General features: G+C 43.0%; 1 protein-coding gene across 8 annotated transcripts in view; it reads left to right on the top strand.

Moving 5' to 3' along the window:
• Positions 1 to 6,931: 6,931 nt before the first annotated feature.
• The window catches only part of LOC126999311 (homeobox protein extradenticle-like), a 59,230-nt gene continuing 48,661 nt past the window's right edge, over positions 6,932 to 17,500 (top strand). For 6 of the 8 annotated variants that reach the window (XM_050861754.1, XM_050861751.1, XM_050861753.1 and 3 more), the window contains exon 1: positions 6,933 to 7,202. In XM_050861754.1, the coding sequence (XP_050717711.1) occupies positions 7,014 to 7,202 (189 nt within the window). In that variant the 5' untranslated portion in view covers positions 6,933 to 7,013. Of the gene's footprint in view, positions 7,203 to 17,500 lie in introns of all 8 variants that reach the window. The other 2 variants (XM_050861755.1, XM_050861756.1) reach the window with 1 other exon arrangement.

Here is a 17,500-nt window from a genome sequence, read left to right on the forward strand (position 1 = left end):
TGAGGAAGAAGAGGAGAAGGATGGGAGGAAGAGGAGAAGGAAGAGAGGAAGAGGGATAGAGAGGAATTTGTGGGTTATCCTTCTCTCCTTCTCTCTCCCTCTTTCACTCCATCGCCCTTCTTCTCTTCTTCCCCTTCATCCCCATCTTCTGTGAGGGGAACAAGTCAGTCACGTGTTAGATCGCTTACTTGGTTTCATTCTCTCCCTTCCTTTCTTCCTCTCCCTTTCTCTTCTTTTCCCTTCTTCATCTCCCTTGTCCCCTCCTCCCCTTTTCTTTTTCCTTCCTTCACTCTTCCTTTCTACCTCTTCCTTTCTCTCCCGTCCTCCCTTTTTCTTCTTTTCCCTACCTCATCTCCCTTTTCCCCGCTTCTCCTTTTCTTTTTCCTCCCTTCACCTTCCTTTCTACCTCTTCCTTACCCTCCCTTACGTCTTCTCCCTTCCTTCCTTTCTTCCTCTCTTCTCCCTTTTCTACCTCATTTTTTTCCCTCTTTCTTCCTCTTCCTTTCTTACCTTTTATCTCTTTGTTTCCTCTTGTTCCCCACTTTTTCATTTTTTTCTTACGCCTAATTGTAGTAGTAGTAGTAGTAGTAATAATAGTAGTAGTAGTAGTAGTAGTAGTAAGTCCATCATTGTTGTTGTTGTCGTTATTGTTATCACCAGAGCCGGAAAACTGCATTCACTCACCGTTGCCAAAAAAAAAACAAAAAAAAATAGAGAAATAACAGAATGATAAAAGAAATAAAAAATAACACGATAATAAAACAGGAAAATAAAACACGCGAAACATTTTGGGCCGGGATCCTAAAATACAGGTGAGTCCCTTGAACAGGTGTGTCATGGCGCAGGTGTGTGTGTGTGTGTGTGGGGGGGGGGGGGGGGGGGGGGGTAAAGGGAGGAAAAATATATATATAAAGCGTAGGAGAAGAATGAGTAAGCGTGAAAGAGAGAGAGAGAGAGAGAGAGAGAGAGAGAGAGAGAGAGAGAGAGAGAGCGCATCAAGTCACATACTCATTAATAAAATAAACAAATCTCTAAAAGGATGTTATCAGAGGGACATTAAAGAACCTTATCACAGAAGGACATTAAAATCCCATATCAGAACATTTAAAAGGCCAAATCATACAGGACATTTACAGAAGTATATCACACAGAAAGACATTAGAGAGAGAGAGAGAGAGAGAGAGAGAGAGCATCAACAGTGACATACTCATTAATAAAAATAAATATATCTGTGAAAGGATGTTATTAGAGGGACATTTAAAGAGCCATATTACAGAAAGACATTAAAATCCCATATCAGGAGTTTTAAAAGGCCAAATCTTACAGGACATTTACAGAAGCACATCACAGAAAGACATTGAAGAACATACCATAAGAACGTAAGGAGTCTGCAAGAGGCCGGTTGACTTGCACTGGGCAGCTCTTGCAAGCCTAAACTGTAAGCCTTACCTGTGTGGTCTGAATTTCTATGTATGTAAATCATTGCATGTATCTTGAAGTAACCACATATCACATAGAACATTAAAAGCCATTATTACAACATTTAAAAGGCCATATCACATCGAGGGACATTGGAAAGATCTGTCGCTTATATCTATGTTTCAAAATAGAGCGAAACGGTGCTAAGAGATGAAACTGAAACACATTGGACTGAACGACGGAAAAATATATAGAGAAAATAAAATCGTACACATGTAAGGATTGATAAACTAGAGAGAGAGAGAGAATACTAATAATAAAATGGATATTCACGATTTTGAGTTTGCCTATCTGCTCTCTCTCTCTCTCTCTCTGCCTGCTGTTCTGCCTGCCTGCCCAATCCATTTCCTGCTTTTTTTGTTTTCCTTTTTTATATCATTAATTTACTGCATCGGGTCCGCCAGTACCAAATGCAACTCTAAAAATAGGTTTGTTTGGGATCGCTGGAAACCTATCTCTCGTTTGCACTTGCTTTCGCTCTCTCTCTCTCTCTCTCTCTCTCTCTCTCTCTCTCTCTCTCTCTCTCTCTCTCTCTCTCTCTCTCTCTCACTCTGAAAAAAAAAGAAACGAATATGTAAGCGAAAAAAAAGATATAGAGTGTGTGTGTTTGTTTGTGTGTGTGACGATGCGAGGCTCATCCTGCGCTCTCTCTCTCTCTCTCTCTCTCTCTCTCTCTCTCTCTCTCTCTCTCTCTCTCTCTCTCTCTCTCTCTCTCTCTCTCTCTCTCTCTCTCTCTCTCTCTCTCTCTCTCTCTCTCTCTCTCTCTCTCTCGTCCATTCCCCTCTTCTCCCCTTTTTGTACATGTTTTCATCCTCCTCCCTCCCTCCCTCCCTCTCACCCTCTCTCTCCCTCTCTCTCCCTCTCTCACAAGCATTTATGAAAGTATAGATTCATGTAAACACGGGCCGTGAAAACACTCTGGATCATGTGTGACTCCTATAACAAAGGATTCGACCCCCCGCCACCAGAGGGCCGACTAGAGGGTGTTGGATCCTCTATAGAAGGGTTTAGATTCCCTTTAAGAGTGTTGAGTAGGATTAGGGGTGTTTATAGGATGGTTGTGGTGTTGGGGGGTGTTGGTTGTGAGAGAGAGAGAGAGAGAGAGAGAGAGAGAGAGAGAGAGAGAGAGAGAGCAGGTGCGTAAGAGACAGGTGTGGTGTGAATATGGCTCTGTGACATGCTCTTCCCTCCTCCTCCTCCTCCTCCTCCTCCACTATCACCTGAAAAAATCTTCCCACCTTCCTTTTTTCCTCTTTCTCTCGCCCTCCCCATTTCGGCCATTACCTTTGTTGCGAGAGAGAGAGAGAGAGAGAGAGAGAGAGAGAGAGAGAGAGAGAGAGAGTAAGCGATTGAGTATAACTGAGAAAACGAAAAAGATAGAGAGAATGAGTGAGTGAAACAAGAAAGCAAATGATAAGAGAGATAAAGAAAGGGTGAAAGAATGAACGAATGAGGGAGTGAGGAAATGAAGTAACGAAGAGAAAGAAAGAAAGAGAAGAACAAAAAAAGTAAACGAATCAAAGAATAAGTAAGAGAAGTAAGAGAGTGAAGTGAGTGACTGAGTAAGGGAGAAAGAGAGTGAGAAAAAAGTGAGTGAGTGAGTGAATGACTGTTAAATATTACTTTACATGTTTTCTTGGTGAGTTAAGAAGCTTAGTATGAGAGAGAGAGAGAGAGGACAAAAATCATAAACCAGAAAAAAAGACTTGAATTACTTCGTCTTATTTTTTTGTTTCCGTTTTTAAGTCTGACGTCATTCCGTGTGTGTGTGTGTGTGTGTGTGTGTGTGTGTGTGTGTGTGTGTGTGTGTGTGTGTGTGTGTGTGTGTGTGCGTGGCTTTGATGTGGCGTGTGCGTGCGGTTGCTTGCTGTCATTAGCCGGAGGAAGGGGCTTAAGACGCGGGGAGGGCCGGGTATCTGTAGCCATAAAGAGAGAGAGAGAGAGAGAGAGAGAGAGAGAGAGGTAATAATAACAACAACAACACAACACAACACACCAGAACTTAACTAACACTCTTTTTATACTCTTCTCCTTTCTACAAGTCCCTCCTTCCTTATATATACAACCTTACCTTACCTTACCTTACCTTACCTTGCTATATCTTACCTAACCTAACCTTACCTTACTTTACCTTACCTTACCTTACTATATCTTACCTAACCTTACCTTGCCTTACCCTACCTTATTTTACCTTGCCTTACCTTACCTTACCTTACCCAATCTTAGCTAACCTAACCTTACCTAGCCTTACCTTATCTCGCCTAACCTCATTTCACCTGACCTGAAAGAACAAGAAGAAGAGATAAAAAGCTAAGAGAAGGAAAGATGATGAAAGATGAAAGCAAGGTAGAAGATACTAAGTGAAGGGAGGAAAGGAAGGAAGCGTTAAGAGAAAAGAAATGACACAGGAAGAAAATAGAAGAAGAGGGAGAAAATAATAGGAGTGAAAACATGAAAGAAAGAAGGAAGAAAACGGGAAGAAAAACAAAGGAAAGGATACGAGAGGAGAATGAAAAGGAAATAGGTAGAGGAAGGGAAAAAGAAAGAAAGATGAGGGGTGTTGTAGATAGGGGAAGGGGGGGTCTGGTGAAGAAGATGCAGGCTAGCCATCCGTCCTGCCTGCGTCCCGTGGCCTGTAATTTGCCTACCTGCAGTCATTGTGGGCCTTATTAAAATTATTAGCCACGGGGAGAGACACACGCCCTCCTCCTCCTCCTCCTCCTCCTCCTCCTCTTTATCCCTTCTTTTTTTCTTGCATTCTCCCCCTCCGTCTTTCTCCTCTCCTTTTTTCTCTTCTTCATTTCTCTCTCTTTTTCTCTCTCTCTCTCTCTCTCTCTCTCTCTCTCTCTCTCTCTCTCTCTCTCTCTCTCTCTCTCTCTCTCTCTCTCTCTCTCTCTCTCTCTCTCTCTCTCTCTCTCTCCTTTTCTCATTATTTTTCCTACCTTTGTTTTTCTCTACCCTTCCTTTTCCTTTCTCCTCTTTTTTCCTTTCATCTTATTCTTCCTGTTTTCCTTTCTTCCTCCTCCTTTATCACTGTTTTCTTCTCTACCTTCCTTCTTTATCTTTATCTTAATTTCTCTCTGTCTTCTCCATTTCCTACTCCCCTTCCTACTCTTCTTCCTTAACCATCTACTTTTTTCTCCTTCCTTTTTCCTCTTTTTTTCTCTTCTTCTTCCTTCTTCTCTTCTTTAGTATTATGAATTTCCTTCCTTCTCTCCTTCCTTCCCTCTCTCTCCCTCTTCTTCCTCCCCTTCTTTTTATCCAGCACCAACCTTCCTCCTCCTCCTTCCCCCATCTCTCTCTCTCTCTCTCTCTCTCTCTCTCTCTCTCTCTCTCTCCCCCCTGATCCGCCATGAGTATTCTCTTCCTTGACCCTCCCGCGACCTCTTGACCCCTTGCCCCTCTCCCCCTCCTGACCTTGATGACCTAACATGACCTTTTTTGGCACTATGACCTTTCTTTGACCTTTAACCTTAATTTGACCTTGTTTTTTTTTTTTCGACCTCTTGACCTTTCTTGACCTTTTCCGATCATCCTTGACCTGTGTTTGAACTTAATTGAAGAAAACGGATGACAATGTTTGGTTTCGTTTTCATTTTCTTAATAATCGAAAAAAAAAGACAACTGATAACTGAAAGAAAGACAAATAAAGAAAATAAACTCACCTGATCTCACCTGCTCACTTCCTTTCCTCTCACGTTTACCTGTGTTAATTAGAATGAGCGGGAGTTTTGTTTTAGTTATTTTATTGGTACTTGTGTTGTTGTTTTTGTGTTTTCTTTTGTATTGTTTTTTTTATGATTTTTTTTTTTCGCTTTTAAACTAGTGCGTGTTGACCTTTTGAGGCCATGACCTACGCCAATACTGGTCATAGAGGAGGAGGAGGAGGAGGAGAATAAAAAATACGAAAAAAAAGAAGGCAAAAGAAACAAGGAAGAGAGAAGAAAAATAGTAATAGTAGTAATCAAAGGAAAATATCAGAATGGAGAAAAGAGTAGAAAGGAATATATGTAGAGAAGGAAAAAAATATAACGAAAAAATAGGAAAAAGAACGAGGAGAAAAGATATAAAATGAAAGGAAAAGAATTAAAGAGGAGACAAATAATAATGATAATAATTGTAGAAGTAGTAGTTGTTTAAGAATAAATAAAAAGGAATGAAGAAAGGAATAGAAGTCGAGAATAAAATAAACTTAGAAAAAAAAGTAAAAGATAAGAAAAAGAGGAAGAGGAAGAGGAGGAGGAGGAAGTCTTAAAATTGTTGTTTCTCCTCCTTTATGAATTGTTTACATGTTTGCATTTCTATCTTCAGGAGTGTTTTATTATGGAGTGGAAGAGTGAAGGTTATGGTGTGTGTGTGTGTGTGTGTGTGTGTGTTTGTGTGTGTGTGTGTGTGTGTGTGTGTGTGTGTGTGTGTGAGGAAGAAGAGTGGAAGAAGGAAGTTAAGAGGGGGTTAAGACAGGAAGAGGAGGAGGAAGAGGAGAAGAAGAGATGGAGAAGAGGAGGAAGAGAAGACAGAATAGGAGTGGGAAGTGAAGGGGAAAGGAGAAAGGAAGGGGAAGAAGAGTAGAGCTGAAGGGAGGAGGAGGAGGAGGAGGTCATGTGCGTGTTGTGGACTCATTAATCATATGTGTCCGTGTCCACGTGTCCACTCTGTACCCACACACGCACACACACACACACACACACACACACACACATGGAGGGCGAGTGTGTCTTATAATGTATGTAAATTGGTTTGGTTTGGTACTCTGGTAGTGCATTTTGTCATTATTATTATTACTATTATTACTATTATCATTATTTTCATTATTGGGTTGTCATCGTCGTGGTGGGATTTTGTCTTGTTTTTTTTTTTCTTTTTTGTTTTCCCTTTTCTATTCCTGTTCATTCCAACTTTTTTTTTTTCCCTACATGTATCATTCGTTTCTTCCTTCTTTCCTTGTTCCATTCATTCTTTGTCTCCGTACATAATTATCTTGTTTCCATCGTTCTCTGTGTCCTTTCTTCATTCTTAATTCCCTTCTTTATTTCTTTCCTTCTCCATTCTTTAATTCTTTACTACCTTCATTTATTCATTCATTCGCTCCTTCCTTTTTATACCAACTTAACCTAACTCAAATGCAACGTAACCTCTTTCCTTGCTTCCTTCCTTCCTTCCATTCTTCCTTCCTTCCTCTCTTCCTTCCTTCCTTCCTTCCTTCTTTCCTTCTTTACTGCCTTCATTTATTCATTCATTCGCTCCTTCCTTTTTATACCAACTTAACCTTACTCAAACGTAACGTAACCTCCTTCCTTCCTTCCTTCCTTCCTTCCTTCCTTCCTTCCTCTCTTCCTTTCCTTCTTTCTTCGTTTACTCATTATTTATTTCCTTTCTATCAACTAATTAAGACAAACCTCGTAAACCTAACACTACCCACCCCAGTCTAACACCAACCTTCATGACCTAAGTCCTAAGCTAACACCAACCTTCTTTGCCCCGCAGTCTTGTCGCTCCGGAACACGCAGGAGGAGGAGCCGCCGGACCCACAGCTGATGCGCCTGGACAACATGCTGATCGCTGAGGGCGTGGCGGGGCCCGAAAAGGGAGGAGGTGCTGGAGCCGCCGCTAACGCCTCCGCCGCCGCCGGGGCCGGAGACTCAGCCATCGAACACTCTGACTACCGCGCCAAGCTGTCACAGATCAGACAGATATACCACCAGGAGCTGGAGAAGTACGAACAGGTAAGTCACGGCGTGCAAGAATTGTGTAAGAGGTGTAATGGGGTATAGATGTCTATAAGAGGTGAAAGAGATGTAATAGGATTGTATGAGTTTATGGGAACGAATGAAGATAAAGGACACAGATTAAACATATATACACCTTGAGATGAACGAGCAGGTAAGTCACGGCGTGCAAGAATTGTGTAAGAGGTGTAATGGGGTGTAGAAGGTGTCTATAAGAAGTGAAAGAGATGTAATAGGATTGTATGAGTTGATGGGAAAGAATGAAGGATTAAGGATGCCGATTAAACATATAGACACCTTGAGATGAACGGGCAGGTAAGTGTAGGAGTTGTGAGATGTGTATAGGTGTGGCAAGTGTACTTAGAAGAATAGGAAAAGGAAATAAGAGTGTAATGGGGTGTGGGATGAACATATGGGAAAGAGAACGAATGACAAAATAAACAGACTAGACAGAAAAAAAACACCGGGATATTACGAAACGAAGCAAAGTGCCTCAAAATCCTCTTACCTCACTCACCACCTTACTTAACGCAGGAAAGATGAATAAGAGAAACACGTGTGTAGCTCTCATTCGGGCATAAATAGTGAAGATTAATGTCACCAAGGATACCAAGATCCTTCCTACGGTACCACGCCTCACCATACAACACAGGGACGGTGAATATGAGAGGGGCATATTTTTAGGTAATTTTATGGCAGTCAGGAGGTTGTATGTGTGGTGTGAAGTGTATAAAAAAGAGAGAAAACAGCAAGGGAACCAAGACACTTCCTTCGGTACCCCGGCTCATCTTAGTTAACACAGGAAAGATGAGTAAGAAGCATGCGTATAGGTCCTTGTAGGGAAGATTAAGGTTGGTATTATGACACTCGCTTCTCACATCAGCTATTTCTAAAGGTCAAAGAGAGGGTCAAATGGGTTGTAATGAGTGTTTCCTTAGGTTCATAGTATAGAAAAAGGGTCAACCTTCCACTGGGGTCATAAAACTACTCCTGGAAATGCCCACAACTCCTACGAAAGACTTGTCAAATATGTGCTCTTTGGTGGCGAAATCTCTTGCAATACGACCCTAAGTGTTGTACGAAGCGTATGAAAAAAGATAAAACGTCGAGGAAACCAAGACTCTTCCTACGGCACCACGGCTCATCTTACTTAACACAGGCAGAGAATACAAGAGGGATGCGTCGTGCGGTGAAGCAGGGCTCGTACACATAATGACTTACTTCATATTCCGCTGGACGCGAGGACAAAGGCGGCGGAGGACAGAGGGAAGAAAGAAAGGAAGAGGGGGGAGAGGGAGGGAGGGAGGGAGAAAACAAGGGACCAGACAAGAGAGGGTATTATAAGAGAATGGAGGGAGGGAGGGAGGGAAGGGAGGGATAGGTGAGAAGAAAGGAATCAAAGGGAGAGAGAGAGAGAGAGAGAGAGAGAGAGAGAGAGAGAGAGAGAGAGAGAGCAGACAATTTTAGCTCAGGAGGTAAAAGAAACTAAAGAAAACATGATAGAAGAGAGACGGAGACAGAGAGAAAGAGAAAGAAACCAAAGAACATGACAAGCAGACAGACAGACACAGACAGACAGGCAGACGCACTTACGACACACATAATTATACTTACAAAAACATTAAACTCAATCCGCCATTAAAAGCACCGAAGTGAGCTCTTAATCACGCTCAATGCTCCCTGTTTGTTGACGCGCCCGAGTTACAGTGTTTGTTTTGAGATGCGCCGAGTAGAGCCGGGGCGGTGTTTTGAAGTGCGCCGAGTAGAGGCTGTTGAGCGCGCGGGAAATTTGAGTGTGTGTGTTTGTTTGGTTGTGTTGAGGATGTGTTTGAAGATGTATGATATGTATGTATGTGTGTGCATGTAGTGATGATAAGAAGATTGAGAAGAAGAAAGAGAATATGCAGAAGAAGTAGAAGAAGAAAAAGATGAAGAAGTAGGTGAAGAAACGTATATGTATGTGTGTATGTAATAATAATAATGATAATAACAGTAATAAAAAGAAAAAGAATATGATGATGATGAAGAAGAAGACGAAGAAACCTGTATGGATATGAAGAATGAGAAAAAAAGGAAGAGAAAATGAATGGAAGAAGATGAAAACGAAGAAATGTGTATGTATGTGTAATAGAAATAATAATAATGCTAATAATAATAAAATGATGATGAAGAAGAAGAAAACAAAGATCAAAGATATACAAGTCATGGGCGGTGATAAATGCAATTCCTTATTTTATCTTAAGAATTTAGTGAAGGCTTAATGACCTCTTAAAGACAAACAAACACTGCATATTTACACTACATTGATACCGTGTGTGTGTGTGTGTGTGTGTGTGTGTGTGTGTGTGTGTGTGTGTGTGTGTGTGTGTGTGTGTGTGTGTGTGTGTTGAAGGGCCTTAGTAACTGCTTCATTTGCCTTCTGTTTTTGCTCCTTCTTCTTCTACTACTACTACTACCACTACTACTACTATTACTACTATTACTACTACTATTATTACTACTACTACTACTACGAATGATAATAATAATAATAATAATAAAGGTGACCCTGCAATTCCATTTTTCTTCCTATTTTCTTCTTCCTCTCCTTCTTTTCTCCTTTTCCTCTTCTTTTCTTCCTCCTCCTCTTCTATTCCTCCTCCTCTTTTTCTTCTTCCTCTCCTTTTCTTCTTCCTCCTCTCACATTCTTCCTACCCTTCTTTTCATCCTCCTCCTCATCTTTCCTTCTTCCTCCTCCTCTTCTTCTTCCCGCTCTTCCTTTTTCCTCTTCCTCTTCTTCCTCAGGCCGTGAAAATTAAGCCTATTACTATTTTTTTTCTTATAAATTAACCTAGCAAAAAATAAATACCGTGACCCGCTTCACAGCTTAATTTCTTACAATAATATTTCCCGAGTCTTATGTCCCGTGATCGCTTAATGATATTCCGGCGTCTATTCTTAAACACACGTAAACAAAAGGTAGATATTGATTACGTTAGTGTGTGTGTTTTTGCTGTTGTTGTTGTTTATACTTTTTTTTTTCTTTCTTCATCTATTGTCATTTTCTTTTTGTTATCTTCGCCTTCGCTGTTGTTTTTTGCCTCGTCATCTTTGTTTTGTTTTGTTTTTCTTTTTTACGTTCTTTATCTTTCTTGTTTTTTTTTTATATTTGTTAGTTTTTTTTATCTTTCTGTATTATCATCTTTTTTTCATTAAACCGATTCATATTTTTTCTTCTTTCAATGTCTTCCTTTATTCCTCTTTCCTTTTTCTTCTTTTATCCTTTTATTTTGTATCTGTTTCTTGTTTTTATTCCTCCAATTACTCGTCGTTTTTAGTCAGCCTTCCTCCTCCTCCTCCTCCTCTTCCTCCTTCTCCTCCTCCTCCATCATTCCCTTCAGGCTTGTTACCGTGTGTGTGTGTGTGTGTGTGTGTGTGTGTGTGTGTGTGTGTGTTTGTGTTTGTTTATAATTGCGTCGGAAGGCCCGCTGTCCCCCTCCCTAAAACGGTTCTGTGTACCTGGAAGAAGTATTGAATCCTCCTCCTCCTCCTCCTCCTCCTCCTCCTCCTCCTCCTCCTCTTCTTCCTCTTCCTCTTCCGTCCCTTCCTCGTCTCTTACTCTCCTCTGTTTTCATCTTTTCTTCCCCTTTCTTTTTCATCTTCCTCACTGTACTCCTCCTCTTCCTTCTCTCCTCCATCTCTTCCTTGCTCTCCTGTTTCTCCTTCATCTTCTCCTCCTTCCTTTTTCTCCATCTCCCCCGCCTCCTCCTCCTCCTCCTCTTCCTCTTCCTCCTCTTCCTTGCCTTCCTCTGTCTCCTTCATCTCCTCTTTTTTTTTTCTCCTTCTTCCCCTTCCTGCCCTCCTCCTCCTCCTCCTCCTCCTCCTCCTCACACCTGTGCTGGGCCTAGTTAGGATTTTACCTGAGCTCACCTGGTGTAATTTAGGAAGCTTTTTTTTCTTCTTTTTTTCGTAATCTTTTTTTTGTGTGGATAATTTTCTGTAACTTTTTTTTTTTTACTATTTTTGTCTCGTTGCTTTCATATTATTTTCTCATTAATTTGTTTTGTTGTTGGTTTTAGATTTTTTTTGTGATTTTTTGTTTATTTTTTTCTTTTATTTTTTGTTTTCTCTTTTTTTTCGCCTCGCCTGTTATTTTCTTTGTTTTTTTATGTAGTTATTCTTTTCCTTCCTTCTTTTCCTTTTTTTTCTTTCCTTTCACCTATTCTTTTCCTTCTATCCTTCCTTCTTTTCCTCCCTCTTTACTTTCTCATTCTTTCCCTTTCTTCCTTTCTCCTATTCTTTTCCTTCCTTGTTTTCCTTCTTTCCTTTTTCCTCTTATTTTCCTTCCTTTTCCTTCTTCTTTCTCTTCTATTCTTTTCCTTTCTTCCTTACCCATCTTTATCTTTCCCTTTATCTATCTATCTCTCACTCTTTTCTCCCTTTGTTTTCCCTCCTTAACTCTCTATCTATCTCTATCTCTATTTCTATTTTACTCATTTCTCCCTCTTTTCCTCTTTTCCTTTCCTCTTCCTCTCTCATGTAATTGCCTCGCCTCGCTTTTTCCTTTTTTCCTTTATTTTTCTTTTATTTTTCCTTCCTTTTTCTCTTTCGCTCTTTGCCTTTTCTCCTCTCCTCTTTTGTTTTGGCCCGGCTCCCATATTTCTCTCTCTCTCTCTCTCTCTCTCTCTCTCTCTCTCTCTCTCTCTCTCTCTCTCTCTCTCTCTCTCTCTCTCTCTCTCTCTCTCTCTCTCTCTCTCTCTCTCTCTCTCTCTCTATCTCTCTCTCTCTCTCTCTCTCTCTCTCTCTCTCTCTCTCTCTCTCTCTCTCTCTCTCTCTCTCTCTCTCTCTCTCTCTCTCTCTCTCTCTCTCTCTCTCTCTCTCTCTCTCTCTCTCTCTCTCTCGCACCTGGCCAAATGAAGCCTGAGATTGAATGTGGAGACGAGCAGGACTTGACTGGGAGACGTTCGCTTCGGTTATATATGTCGGGGCGAAGATGTCGGGCCGAGAGAGAAGAGAAGAGGGCAGTGGAAGTAGTGAAAATGCGAAAGGAAAGAGAAGAGATAGAAGGGTTGAAGAAGGGTAAAAGAGTGAAGCAAAGATAGAGAGATAGATAGATAGATAGCAAGAGAGAGAGGGAGAGGGGGATTCTTAGATATACGAGAATGAAGAGGTGGAGAAAGAAGAGGAAGAGGAGAGACAAAAGAAGAGTAGGAGGAGAAATGTAGATAATATAGGAAGAGTATTATTTTTGTTTTGTTCCTTCTTTCCTTCCTTTCTTCCTTTCCTTCTTTCCTTCACTTTCCTTCCCCCCCTGGCCTTCCTTCCTTTTTCCTTTCTCTTCTTTTCTCCCTTTCCTCCCTTTCCTCCATCCCTCTTACCTTTCTCCTTCCTTCTTCCTTTCTCTTCTTTTCTACCCTTCCGTCCCTCCCATTCCACCATCCCTCTTACCTTCCGCCTTCCTACTTCCTTTCTCTTCCTTTCTACAATTCCGTCCATCCCTTTCCTCCATCCCTCATGCCTTCCTCCTTCCTTCTTCCTTTCTCTTCTTTTCTCCCCTTCCTTCCCTCCCTTTCCTCCATCCCTCTTACCTTCCTCCTTCCTTCTTCCTTTCTCTTCTTTTCTCCCTTTCCTTTCCTCCCTTTCCTCCATCCCTCTTACCTTCCTCCTTCCTTCTTCCTTTCTCTTCTTTTCTCCCATTCCTCCATCCCTCTTACCTTCCTTCTTACTTCTTCTTTCCTTCCTTTCCTCCTTCCCTTCCTTTTCCTTCCCATATTTTCTTTCTTCCTTTTATTTTTCTTTCCTATTTTGCTTTCCTCCTCTTCCCTTCTTTCCCACACTGCCTTCTCATTTCCCATTCCTTTCTCTCTCCCTCCCTCTCTCTCCCTCCCTCCCTCCCTCCCTCCCTCCCTCTCCCCCACTCCCTCTCCCTCTCCCTCCCTCAGTAGAAGCAATTTTAAGGTTATCTTCATGCATAGCAAAAGTCCCTCCTGACCCACCCTTCTCTCCCTCCCTCTCCCCTCTCCCTCTCCCTTCTCTCCCTTCCTATTCCCTTGTCTTCCCTCCCTCCCTTTTCTCACTCTCCCTTTCCATTCCCTTGTTTTCCCCTCTCTTCCTCTCTCTTCCCTTGTCTCCCCTCCCTTTTCTCTCCCTTCTCTCCCCTTGTTTTCCTCCTCCTTTCTCTCCCTTCCTATTCCTTTGTCTTCTTTCCCTTCTCCTCCCTCACTTTTCTCTCCCTTCCCTTCCTTTGTCTTTCATCCCTCGCCTTTCTCTCCCTTCCTATTACTTTCTTCTCCCTTCCTTTCCTCCTTCCCTCGCCCCTTTAGTTCTCTCTCCCTACCTATTCCTCTCCCTTCAACTCTCACCCTTCCCCCTTTTTCTCCTCCCTGTTACCCTGTTTTCTCCCTTTTCTCCGTCTCTTCCTCACCCTTAATATTCTTACCTTCCTTTCCTTCAATTTAGTCTCCATCTCTCCTTCTCCTCCCTGGGTTTTTTTCTTCTCCCTTCATGTTTTCTTCTCCCTTATCTCCCTTTCGTCTCCCCCTTACGTCTTAGTTCTCACAAGTTCTCACCCTTAACATCTCCTCCCTTAATTTATCTCCCTTCTGCCCTTTTCTTTGCACCCTTAGTCCCTTTATAAACTCCCTTTTTTATGTTATTTTCGGATTCCTTTAACTACCCTTCCCTCCCTCCCTTTCCCTTTATATTTCACCTCCTATCTCCCTTTTCCTATCCTTATCTCCCCTTCTCTCCCTTTTTCCTTTCTCCCTTTGTCTCTCCGCCTAACCTTTCTCTTCCCTTAGATTATTTTCCCTCCCTCCTCCTCCTCCTCTCCCCTCCTTTCTCCCTCGCTTAATCCCTCTGTCCGCTAGCAACGTCTCTCTCTCTCTCTCTCTCTCTCTCTCTCTCTCTCTCTCTCTCTCTCTCTCTCTCTCTCTCTCTCTCTCTCTCTCTCTCTCTCTCTCTCTCTCTCTCTCTCTCTCTCTCTCTCTCTCTCTCTCTCTCTCTCTCTCTCGCTCTTTCTCTCTCCCACGTCCTCTCCTTCAAGAATAAGGCCTCCTCCCCTTCCTCCTCCTCCTCCTCCTCTCCGTCCTCCTCCTCCTCGTCAGTAGTAAGACTCTTCCCTCTTCGGTAACCTTTTTCCCTCCCTTTCCTCCTTTCCTCCTTCATTTTCCCTCCCTCGGTAATAGCTCCTTCGACCCATTCTTCCTCCTCCTCCTCCTCTCCTCCTCCTCCTCCTCCTCCTCCTTTCCTTCATCGTCAGAGCGCCTTTTTTTCCTTCCCTTTGTTAAATTTTCCTCCTCACACATTGCCAACAACAAGACCTCCTCCTCCTCCTCCTCCTCCTCCTCCTCCTCCCTTCGTCACTAGTCAAACCTTTCTTCCCTCTCTTCGTTAGTGTCCTCCTCCGTCTCCCTCCACAGGCAACAACTCTTCCTCCTCCTCCTCCTCCTCCTCCTCCTCCTTTTTTCCGCTCTATTTCAACGCTTCATCGCCCTTTCATATCCTATTCTCTTCCCCTTCCTCTTAGTTTCATTTCCACATCCTTCCAGCGTCCTTCAGCATCCTAGCATCCTTTCCTAAATAGATCACAACCACCTTACCCTAACACCATGAATTTCTTGCCGTATCCTTCTAGTTTTATCTTCACATCCTTCCAGCATCCTTAAGTATCCTATTATCCTTTATTAACTGACCATAACTCCTTTTTTTCTTCTAGTATTGGTCATAACTCATTGTCCTTTTCCTAACGTCAATCCTTTTTCTTATCCTTCTTTTCATTTTCTACACATATCCGCTATCCTTAACACTTCCAGCCTCTCTTTATCTCCCAGCATCCTTAAGTCATTGTCCTTTTCCTAACTTTAGTCCTTTACCGTATCCTTTTTGTCTTATCTCCACTCCTTCCAGCATCCTCAACCCTTCCAGCATCTCTATATCTCCCATCATCCTCTTATCTCCACTCCTTCCAGCATCCTTAACCCTTCCAGCATTTATAAATCTTCCAGCATCCTTTTCCTAACTTTAATCCTTTACCGTATCCTTTTTGTCTTATCTCCACTCCTTCCAGCATCCTCAACCCTTCCAGCATCCTTCAGTTCCTCAGTATCTTTAAGTCCCCCAGCATCTTTTCCTAACATTTATCATAACCTCCTTTTCCTTCTGTCCTTCTCCTCTGCCGTTCTTAACACAATAACAGTCCTTTCCTTTCCTTCTCACCCTATCTCCAATCCTTTCCAGCATCCTTCAGCCTCTCAGTAGCCTTAAATCCCGTAGCATCCTTTCCTAACATTTATCATAACCTCCTTTTCCTTCTGTCCTTCTCCTATGCTGCTCTTAACACAATAACAGTCCTTTCTTTTCCTTCTCACCCTATCTCCAATCCTTTCCAGCATCCTTCAGCCTCTCATTATCCTTAAATCCCTCAGCATCCTTTTCTAACATACTTCATAACCGCCTTTTACTTCTCCTCCTCTGCCGTTCCCTCTTTCTCCTTCTCATCTGCCTTTTCTAATGCTATAACAGCCTTCTTCAATCCCTCAGCTCCTCTCTTTAGCACCCTTTTCCATCTCTTAGCTCCTTTGTTTTACCCTTCTCCAGACCTTTTCCAGAACCCATCCAGACCCCATTCCAGACCAGCACCCTCTCAGTCCCTTATTTCCACTCTTTTTAGACTATAAACATCATTTTTTAGACCCCTTTCAGACTCCTCTCATACCCCATCCAGACCCCATTCCAGACCAGCCCCTCTCAGTCCCTTATTTCCACTCTTTTTAGACTATAAACATAATTTTTTAGACCCCTTTCAGACTCCTCTCATACCCCATCCAAACCCCTTTCCAGACCAGCCCCCTCTCAGTCTCTTATTTCCACTCTTTTTAGAATATAAACATCATTTTTTAGACCCCTTTCAGACTCCTCTCATACCCCATCCAAACCCCTCTCCAGACCAGCCCCCTTTCAGTCCCTTATTTCCACTCTTTTTAGAATATAAACATCATTTTTTAGACCCCTTTCAGACTCCTCTCATACCCCATCCAAACCCCTTTCCAGACCAGCCCCCTCTCAGTCTCTTATTCCCCTCCTTTTTACTTCTAACACCATTTTATTATTTGTATCCCATTCGACAGCTAAAAGTACCCTTCTCGTACCCATAAACACCCCTTCAGCCCCTTTCTAGCCCCCTCTCAGCCCCCTTGTATCTCTTTCAAGCGTTTTATCATCATTGTTATCTCGTTCCACAGTACAGAAGCCCCCCAAATTCACGTAGCCCTAAACACTCATTGAGCCTTACATCCAGCTCCCTCTCAGCCCCCTCTATGTCAGCCCCTCTCAACCTCTTCATTTCCCTCTTTCAAGCGTTTTATTATATTCCGTTCCACATTACAAAAAAAACCATGCACGTAGCCCTAAACACTCATTCAGCCTTATATCCAGCCCCCTCTCAGCCCCTTGACAGCAGCACTCTCATCCTCTTTCTAGCCCTCTTTCAGCCCCCTCTCAGCACCACAGTCATCCCTCTCTCAGCCTTTCTATTGCCGCTTGAAACTTTTTAACACCATTTTTATCCCGTTCTGCAGTATTAAAAACCCCAAATACATGTAGCCCCCTCTCAGCCCCCAGTTAGTCCCCTCGCAGCTCCCCAGTCAGCCACCTCCCAGCCCCTTTCTAGCTCTCTTTCAGCCCCCAGTCAATATCGTCGCATCCCCCAGTCAGTTACCCTTTCTAGCCCCCTCTCAGCCCCTTTTCTAGAGCCCTGTCAGACCCCAACAGTCCTTATTTCTCCCCTTTCCATCCCGTTGCACAGTACAAAAGCACCAACTTCACGTAGCCCCCTAACACTCCTTCAGCCCCCTTTCAGCCCCCTTCCAGACCCCTTTCAGCCCCTTTCTAACCCCCAGCAACCTTTATTTCTCCCCTTTCCATCCCGGTTCATAGTTCAGAAGCCCCAATACACACATAGCCCCTCTCAATCCCCTTCCAGCCCCTACTCTAGCCCCCCTTCTAGCCCCCTTTCAGCTCCCTTCTACCCCCCAGCAACCTTTATTTCTCCCCTTTCCATCGCGGCTCATAGTATAGAAGCCCCTCTACACACATAGCCCCTCTCAGTCCCCTTCCAGCCCCCTTTCTAGCCCCCTTTCAGCCCTCTTCTAGCCCCCAACAACCTTTATTTCTCCCCTTTCCATCCCGGTTCATAGTTCAGAAGCCCCAATACACACATAGCCCCTCTCAATCCCTTTCCAGCCCCTCCTCTAGCCCCCTTTCTAGCCCCCTTTCAGCTCCCTTCTACCCCCCAGCAACCTTTATTTCTCCCCTTT

Source organism: Eriocheir sinensis, chromosome 16, assembly GCF_024679095.1.
Source record: "Eriocheir sinensis breed Jianghai 21 chromosome 16, ASM2467909v1, whole genome shotgun sequence".
Classification (NCBI taxonomy): domain Eukaryota; kingdom Metazoa; phylum Arthropoda; class Malacostraca; order Decapoda; family Varunidae; genus Eriocheir; species Eriocheir sinensis.